Source organism: Phragmites australis, chromosome 15 (genome assembly GCF_958298935.1).
Source record: "Phragmites australis chromosome 15, lpPhrAust1.1, whole genome shotgun sequence".
In the NCBI taxonomy this organism is placed as follows: Eukaryota; Viridiplantae; Streptophyta; class Magnoliopsida; order Poales; family Poaceae; genus Phragmites; species Phragmites australis.
In genome coordinates this window covers 903872-912057 of record NC_084935.1, presented here as the reverse complement: position 1 = coordinate 912057, position 8186 = coordinate 903872, and the positions used below count along the sequence as shown (strand labels likewise).

The window sequence follows — 8186 nt, the reverse complement described above, 5'->3', positions numbered from 1 at the left end:
TTTCATCCCTAGTCCCGTCCCCTTTCCGCTTTCCCCTTCCTCCTCGCCACCCGCCCCCGCCAACGGAGGAGGGCGGAGCGGAACTGATCTCGCCGGTACCCCTTTCCTCTGCCGTCGGCCAAAGGTCTCCCGGAATTTCCCACGCTGTTCCTGGTTTACTTCGTATCTGAGATTGCAATTCACCGGCGCAGCAAGTTGCGGGAAACGAACAGGTCGATCCTGCGATTTGATCTGGGTTCGTTCGCTCGATTGGTTCCCTCTATCGTTCCCCGGTGAAGCTCTTGTTGTTTCCTGGGTGGTTGATTGCTTGCGCTGTGACGATTTCGATGTGGTGGAGCTGGGGAGAAGAACGTGTGCTTGTTACCCGTGCGGGTTAGCTGGATGCAACTGGACCCTGCTCAGGATGCAGTTGCTAATCCAATTGATTTGTCAATCGTTTGCTCAAGCCGTTACGTGATTTTGGGCTTAATTAGGAGTTGTTGGCAGCCGGGATCTCAAACTCTGAATTGGTGTGGACGAGTACTAGCTGTTACACGGCTGATTCGAGGTGCTGACCAGCAGAATATGGCCAGGATAAAGGATTGGAGGATTTGGAGTAAAAGTTTAGACTACAACCATATGTCCTGCTCTTTTAGAAAGCAATAACTCTTATGATTTGTTGCTTTCTATAAAAGCAGGGTCTGTGCCTCTATTCTAAATTTTTAGAGCTCAATTTTGGGAATTGGTGGTTCACTGCTGTGTTCCAAAGCTTCAGGTTTGTGTTGTAGCATTCTTGATTTTGTGCCTTAATTAAGCCGCAAAACTGTATAGTTACCCCGTTTGCTTGTTGATTGAGCACTGGAGTTTTTAATGTGTTGTGTGACCAGTGCCGACTCATGCGTTGTCAACTGTGACGAGTTGCAATGGCTAACCGACCAGCATTCATCCTTGAGATTTCAGAGAATTTTCCTTTAGCATTTTTTGCTGGACAGTATGCCTATTTCTGCTTTAACTTTTTAGCATCATTCAGATGTGTCCATAATGTATAGTTTGAGAGAATGTTAAAATGCTAGTAAGAAAAGTAAATCCAAGAACTAGCTAGGATTTTTTTTTGGTGAGACCGAACTGGCTAGGATTTTTAACTTGTGCTTGTAGCGTCTGCAAAAGAATTATTTTGGTCAGAGCTACAGCCAATTTCACTCAGGGTATCCGTGTCTAATTTTTTTTCTTACGGATTCGCTCTCCTTTTTGGTCCTCTTCACATAAGAGGTAAGGGCTAACAAAATATCCATTTTGTCTGCAGCTTAGGCAACTTCAGCTTCATGAGTTCCGAAAAAACACTGGCATCATCTTATTCAATAGGGAACAGCAGCATCTTCTTGCTCTGCCTCTTCGCTGCCTCTTCGCAGGATACTTGGGAATTCCTGGTGGAAACTTCCATTTGATCAGGGACTTTATTCGCAGGGAGCCTACTTTAGATTTTACTGTAGCATAAAGTCTTTAGCTTCAGTCAGTGCAGAACCTTGTCCTGGGAGCCACCACCATTGCCTGCCTAGGTCTTTGAAAGATGGTTTCTTCTCAAACATCCTCTCTGACTGCAACCCTTGAACAGGGTCCCAACCTCTGTCCGGCAAAAATACTTCTCCCAATGGGTCCCCTGGATGTCGTCTCCACTGAAAATGTCGAGTATGATTTCTCAGATGTTTTCGGTTCCACCCCAGTCCAGACGCCAACAGGCCTTTGTGTTCTTTGTCCAGAAAGCCCTGAAGCTTTTGTCGAGTCCAATGAAGAGGTTTACAATGATCCTGTTGTCATCATCAAGCGATCCCATTCTCTTGTTGGTCCAACATCGCTTGTTATCCGGCCCTTGCAGCTGAGCAAGCTTACTCTAGAAAAAACAGAGGGATCATCAGAACTTGTAACCTACCCCTTGGAAGAAAAGGAAAGGAATCTAGGGCAGCTCAGTGATGAAGAGTTTGATAATGCTACAACGGAGAATGAGGGTGTTGGGCTTGATGACTTCGAAATCTTGAAGCTTGTTGGCCAAGGGGCATTTGGCAAAGTATTTCAGGTGAGAAAGAAAAGGACTTCAGAGATATATGCAATGAAAGTTATGAGGAAGGATAAAATCCTGGAAAATAACCATGCCGAGTACATGAAAGCTGAGAGAGAGATATTGACAAAAGTGGACCACCCTTTCATAGTGCAGCTGAGGTACTCATTTCAGGTAAACTGTTTGTGTGCACACTCTCGTCTTCTTATTCACTGTTCTGAAGAATGGATTTAGGTATGTTATTAAGTTTGGTGAAATACTAGTACAAATTTTCAATTTCAATGTTCTTCCTGTGCAGACAAGATATCGACTTTACCTTGTCCTGGACTTCATAAATGGAGGGCATCTCTTCTTCCAGCTCTACAAGCAAGGATTATTTAGGTTGTTTCCATTCCTTACTAGCAGTTTTGTTTGTCTAAAGACAGTAGCCCTGGCACTGAAACTAAACAGTTTTTACTTAACAGGGAGGAACTTGCACGAATCTATACTGCAGAAATTGTATCTGCTGTCGCCCATCTTCATGCCAACGGAATTATGCATAGAGATCTCAAGCCCGAAAACATCCTTCTTGGTGCTGATGGCCATGTAAGAATCCTTTTCGGCAAACCAATGATCTCTGTTTGTCACTTCAAAATATTGGTTGATATATCTTTGTCTTGCTTCTCTAGGCCATGCTCACTGACTTTGGCCTTGCAAAAGAGTTCCGTGAGGATACCAGATCCAACTCGATGTGTGGTACTCTTGAGTATATGGCCCCGGAAATTATTCTCGGCCGGGGGCATGATAAGGCTGCGGACTGGTGGAGCGTGGGAATTCTCCTCTTTGAAATGCTTACGGGCAAGGTGAGTTGCTTGAGACGGCAATCTTCTCATCAGAGAGCTCTTGCATGGCAGATGTTGCCATCTCGTTTGCTTTCGTGGCTGATCATTCTGCTTTTTGCAACACACTGCAGGCCCCATATGTTGGGAACAGGGACAAAGTTCAGCAGAAGATTGTGAAAGAGAAACTGAAGCTTCCTCCGTTTTTGTCTAGCGAAGCTCATTCCCTGTTGAAAGGCGTAAGCTTTTTTACATTTGTTTGTCTTGGTCTCATTGTTGGTAGAAGCATTGCGCTGTTTCCAGCTGACGTGCTTAAGCCGCTTCATTTTTGCAGCTGCTGCACAAAGAAGCCAACAAGCGGCTGGGCAGCGGCCCCGGCGGCAGCGACGAGATAAAGAACCATAAGTGGTTCAAGCCGATCAACTGGAGGAAGCTGGAGGCCCGGCAGATGCAGCCGAGCTTCCGGCCGAACGTCGCAGGCCTGACCTGCATTGCCAACTTCGACGAGTGCTGGACGAGGACGCCCGTGCTGGACTCCCCGGTGACCACCCCCGCCTCCGGCGGGCACAGCAACTTCGCGGGGTTCACCTACGTCAGGCCTGCGCCGATCCTTGAGGTCGTAGATCCATCCAGCTCTAGGCTGGAGGGCTTGGATGGTTAGCGCATTGGAAATGTGCGTGCAATTTTGATCGACTACATGCACTTAATTACGTGCGTCGTATCTGCAGAGTCGTGTTCCATTTTTCTTTTGTTTTCGAGCTATGCAGAGTGTATTGTTTTAGCCGAGCTGTGCAGAGTGTTGTTCTACAAGAGTGTATCGTTTGTATAGCAAATGTGTACCATTTGCATGGTAACACAGTCCAGGAATAAATCATGTAGTGCTCGGAAATCCGCGTAAGGCGAAACACGGTAACGGCCGAATTTGGGTGATTTGGCATTGGGAGTCAGCACTCGCATAACCTAATGGCTAATGCGCCCGTGCAACCCCGGCGGCGCCTTCGCCTGCCGACGCCGGTTTCAGCATGGTGCACATCGCGATCCGTTGCCTGCTTCAGCGTCGGTATCCAGCGTCCCCCGTGACGAGGAGCGGTTGTGCTTAATGCTTTCGAGTCCTTACAGATAAATAGGTGGGACCTGGGAGCTCAGACGCTATCGATCCCTGTGGACCGCTGGTCTCTGGTTGGTAGATTGGTTATTCAGAATAGTTTGATCTACTTACTTGCTGTCGCAAGGGTTTAGTCCATTTGGTATGCAGCCAGTCGCAGCAGCTAATCTACCCAGCAGCTATAACCAACTGTGCCCATGACAGCCCCAACAACTACCGTTGTTCACAGTCAGCAATACGGTCACAAAACCGAAACCTCAGCTGTATTCACATGAACCAAAAAGTCAACACAAGGCCACAGGACACTGTGCAAAACTTGGTAACCAAATGGAGCGCAAATTCAATTCTTACACCAATGGCCTCACACAGGATAAACATCCAAAACTTTGGCGTGTGTTTAGGCCTTCCGACGACCAACCTGAGCAACAAATCCAGCCTTGATTGGAGCAACAGACCTTGAAGATCCACACTACACAGCAAAAGATAAGACTATATCAGAGATGCACACGAAATTTTGGATGATGAGAGGAGATAAAACTATCAAGAGAGCATTCAATCTTTCCAGTATGATCAAAAAGAAAGCTAGCCTCAGAATTTTGCAGATTCTATCACACTTCCACTCAAACAATGTAGGCAAATAATTCTGCAACTCCTCATAGACTAAAAGCATGGGCAGCAAGGCACATGTTTCATTTGTAAAGGAAAATTCAAGAAACAATACAAGATTCACATGCAAAAATATCTAGAAATGTAAAATAATTGATGCGAAACTGATGCAGATAATGCATGTCACAAGTTTGACATTGTCTAAGCCTCAGTAATTGCACTTCTTATCACAGAAGATTTTTCAAACAATGTAGGCAATAAAGTTGCAACTCATCATCGGCAGGAGCAGAGAAACTCTAGGGAGGTGATGGTGTGTGAATTATAGTGTCCATTAAAAATGTGAACAAGTGAGAGTGAAGCTGAACAGTCATGTGGAACTTGGAATGAAACTGGTTGTAACTGACCATGTGTGCAACTATAGCCAGAGAAAAATATGTCAGAAAACTATGCAGGGCCCAAGTCCTGACACAGTCTTGGATGACATTTTACCTGTTCGCAACGAAGGAAGAACAGACGATTTTCCTTGGATAGAATTGTATCAGGACTCTTGCATCCGTTGCAGATGACATATTCATCTGAAAGGTGTAAAAATGTAGAAGTTACAAATAGCATATAGAGTTCAGGAACTCAAGGAAACTCACATGAACAGAGTAAACAACCACTATTTTCCTTATAATCAGTTCAGCAGGTATGCTTATAAGAGGAAACAATGCAAGATCATCTGTTTAAACAAGAGTATACTTCAAACATCAACATAATTGAATTGGATAACTTACTGATGTATCTCCTCAGGATTGCTTCAAAGTTTTTTGGAGCAAATCTTCCTTTGATCACCAACCTTTGCTGCCCATCAAGTGATCCACTTGTTCCCATTTCAGCAAGCAAAAACATCATCACATGCTCAGGTTGCCTATGCATCCTATAATTTAAAGTTCATTGTAACTTTAGCCACTGGAAAGAACCCTTGAGAAAGTATCAGCCTATAAGGTAAGATGTGCAGTCTAAATGATGTTAAAACTCACGTTTTACACAAGTCCATAAAATTCACGAAAACTGTCTTCTTTGTGCCCTCCCTAAGAACCTGAGGTGGCCTCATAACTGTTCTACGCCTGTCCCCTGCAAGATCGGGGTTGTTTTCACGCAGAATGTTGAACACTCTGTCCAGCAGCTGCAACACAAATACCCTAGGTCATATTTTACAAACAAAAATGGTACCCTGGCGCTCTATGATTTGGTTCTCCCAAGCTAGTTCTGTATGGGAGACCCATAGGGGAAAGAAGTAAACAAAATAAATAAATATAGTGTAATGCAGATTTTGATGCTCCAAAAGCAACAAATGGCCACAACAAGCAAGCCATAAAGTGGAATAGCAAAATGTGGTTGTAATATCATGAAACCACAAATCTAACATGGATGTAAAGCTCTGGAAAAATTCCAGAAACATTTGACCCAAAAGAATACTGAATAATAAGGTGCCAACTGTAGCTGATGCACAAAGATCCATGCTTAAAAGGAAACAACTTAGGGAGAAAAAATATTTAACCACCTCATCATATTTATAATCCCTGTCAGTCCCCTCCCAAGGGTGTCTAGGGGCACCTCCAAGCACAATGCCTTCCCCTTCTTCATTCTCTACAGTCCGATCATCTAAATAGCAGCGTTTCAGATATTGCAACAGTAGTTCAAGAGTGTGGTTTAAGTTAATGATACATATAGAATGCACCTAGAGTGTCCTCCCCATCTCCAAGATCAGCAATAGATGAATCAAGATCCACCTGGAATTTTTGCAGGATGAATAAATGTGAAGCCTCAATTCAATTTCTGGTTCTCAAACATGCAGTCTAGTCTCAAGTGTCCGAAAACTAACCTCTTTCTTATTCTTCTTCTTCATCCCAGTGAAGTTGAGTTCACCAGGTTCTGTGACTGAGGAACAGCAAGAAGCACATTAACGAAGATATTACAGTGGGTTATAAAGTTTTTTGCAGGAACACATACCTGCCAAGCTCTCTGTCTTCTCTGCCAGATTGTCCACCTCCTCAGAAATATCTTGGATAATAACCTTCTTCTTTTTCTTCTTCTTCGTGGGATCAAAAGGAGCAAGCTGTAGAACATGAAAAAAAACATGAGGTAAAAAACAAGGCAAATCATCAAGCCATCAATCAATTAACTTACGGGGCACTGGAAAGAGGGTAGAGAAATCTAGTGCATAATTTTTTTAACTTGAATACAACCATGAGTAAGCCACATGAAATTCGATTCTCAACCAAGTAACTCCCATGGCCATTCCGTTTGTAATTAATATCTCAAGCCTTTTTGCCTACTTCATCTTCGAATGAAAGATTTCAGGTAAAACTGCTGTTGTTCAAAGTGGGCGCGTGCTAATCTCAAGGCAAGACATAGAATCAAAACCTAGGGACTTGAACGATCACAATGTCCCCTGATATGGCGTCACACTGTTCTAACTCTACACGATTTCAAACAAAATGCTGCATCTACGAATCCCTCATCGATGGCATACTAAGGAAACTCCAACGACACCCAGCCCAGATCCTGGCATCCAGCACAACGGCAAGTTCAACAAACCCTTAACCCCAATACACTTCAATCCGCACGCTGAACCCTAGTTCTAACCGCTCCGAACGAACCCTCAAGGAACATCGCATCAGGGCAAGCGGAACCACAACAAAAACTGACAGGGACGGCGCTAAATCGATCAGGGCAGAGAGGGGGAACTAGTGAGCCGCTCACCTCCGATGCCTCCTCCCTCTTCTCCATGTGCTCCTCGTCCGCCATGGCTGCGGTCGCCTTCACCTCCTCCCCTCCCGATCCAAAACAGCGCGGTCCGATCCCTGCAACGGCACAAACCGAGCGAAGAGAGGCCAGTCAGATCGAACGCGCGGGATGATTCGATCGACGCGAGATGCTTCTGGGAGTTCTCACGGGTGGATAGCGCTCGAGAGAGAGAGAGAGACGGCGGCGCGGGCTGGAGCTAGGGTTTTCTCCAGGGGATGCTTTCCACTTATAGTATCTTTTTACAGGTCTCGTCTTGCAAAATTACGCTAAGAGAGGGGCTCTTCGCCAAAATCCGTCCAACGCCTCAATCTCGGCCGCTTGATTTGGATCGGACGGATCCCCGGTCAACGTCATGTTTGGTCGATTACGCAATATAATTTATTGTAAGGGTGCTTACGAAAAAGTCTCTCGACGCCTCGATCTCAGCCCTGTGCTTCCGATCGGACGCATTACGTATACCTAGGGTTCCATACACATTTTCGGAAAGCCCCCTGTAGGTGTTCCAATTATCTCATACAACCCTACCCTTCCGTCCGCCGTTCTCCCTTCCAAGCACCCAACCCTCCGATTATCCCCGCCTACATATTTTCGTTGCTGCTCGGAAGAAAACTACTTTTGATCTTTTTCCTATGCAGATTTTGGTGATAGAAGTGCCAAATATAATACCGATATACTTCACAGAAGCTAAGGTATTTTACTATACCTGCGATTGTAATTTGGTAGTATATGCTTTAGCAAAGTATGATCCTTATCTACGACTAAATCATTTGTTGAATTTTGTAACTAGTTATGTAACCAACGATTTAGCTGAATCTGGGTCTGACGAAATCAG

General features: G+C 44.8%; 2 protein-coding genes and 2 non-coding genes across 7 annotated transcripts; 1 reads left to right on the top strand and 3 right to left on the bottom strand.

The window, feature by feature from the left end:
- Positions 1–3780, top strand: LOC133892715 (serine/threonine-protein kinase AtPK1/AtPK6-like). Of its 4 annotated transcripts, none has more exons than XM_062333651.1 (7): positions 1–124; positions 1283–2206; positions 2331–2413; positions 2497–2617; positions 2701–2874; positions 2985–3089; positions 3185–3780. In XM_062333651.1, exons 2-7 carry the CDS (start codon positions 1547–1549, stop codon positions 3509–3511), a joined length of 1470 nt encoding a protein of 489 aa, XP_062189635.1. In that variant the 5' UTR covers positions 1–124; positions 1283–1546; the 3' UTR covers positions 3512–3780. The 4 variants fall into 4 exon arrangements, with proteins under 4 accessions (XP_062189635.1, XP_062189634.1, XP_062189631.1 ...); XM_062333650.1 differs by having other exon boundaries at positions 1–212; XM_062333647.1 differs by having other exon boundaries at positions 1–754.
- A 421-nt stretch (positions 3781–4201) lies between these two features.
- LOC133892716 (eukaryotic translation initiation factor 2 subunit beta-like) lies at positions 4202–7585 on the bottom strand. The gene is made up of 10 exons (XM_062333652.1): positions 7502–7585; positions 7310–7410; positions 6557–6662; positions 6429–6484; positions 6285–6336; positions 6108–6208; positions 5584–5729; positions 5338–5480; positions 5051–5136; positions 4202–4424 (listed from the first exon to the last, which is right to left on the bottom strand). The coding sequence occupies exons 2-10, from the start codon at positions 7352–7354 to the stop codon at positions 4353–4355; spliced, it is 807 nt and encodes a 268-aa protein (XP_062189636.1). The 5' UTR covers positions 7355–7410; positions 7502–7585; the 3' UTR covers positions 4202–4352.
- On the bottom strand, positions 4537–4620 carry LOC133894202 (small nucleolar RNA SNORD34). Its single transcript, XR_009905012.1, has one exon. It is a non-coding gene; the product is annotated as a small nucleolar RNA SNORD34 (small nucleolar RNA).
- LOC133894201 (small nucleolar RNA SNORD34) lies at positions 4763–4846 on the bottom strand. The gene has a single exon (XR_009905011.1). It is a non-coding gene; the product is annotated as a small nucleolar RNA SNORD34 (small nucleolar RNA).
- Positions 7586–8186: the final 601 nt, after the last annotated feature.

Bases quoted from the DNA above. Each gene is read 5' to 3' on its own strand.
- LOC133892716 (XM_062333652.1), bottom strand. From the start codon at position 7,354: ATGGCGGACGAGGAGCACATGGAGAAGAGGGAGGAGGCATCGGAG. The intron at 6,663-7,309 runs GTGAGCGGCTCA...CATGTTCTACAG, and splicing joins AGAGGGAGGAGGCATCGGAG to CTTGCTCCTTTTGATCCCAC. The intron at 5,481-5,583 runs GTGAGTTTTAAC...TTTAAATTATAG, and splicing joins TTTATGGACTTGTGTAAAAC to GATGCATAGGCAACCTGAGC.
- LOC133892715 (XM_062333651.1), top strand. From the start codon at position 1,547: ATGGTTTCTTCTCAAACATCCTCTCTGACTGCAACCCTTGAACAGGGT. The intron at 2,207-2,330 runs GTAAACTGTTTG...CTTCCTGTGCAG, and splicing joins AGCTGAGGTACTCATTTCAG to ACAAGATATCGACTTTACCT. The intron at 2,414-2,496 runs GTTGTTTCCATT...TTTACTTAACAG, and splicing joins TACAAGCAAGGATTATTTAG to GGAGGAACTTGCACGAATCT.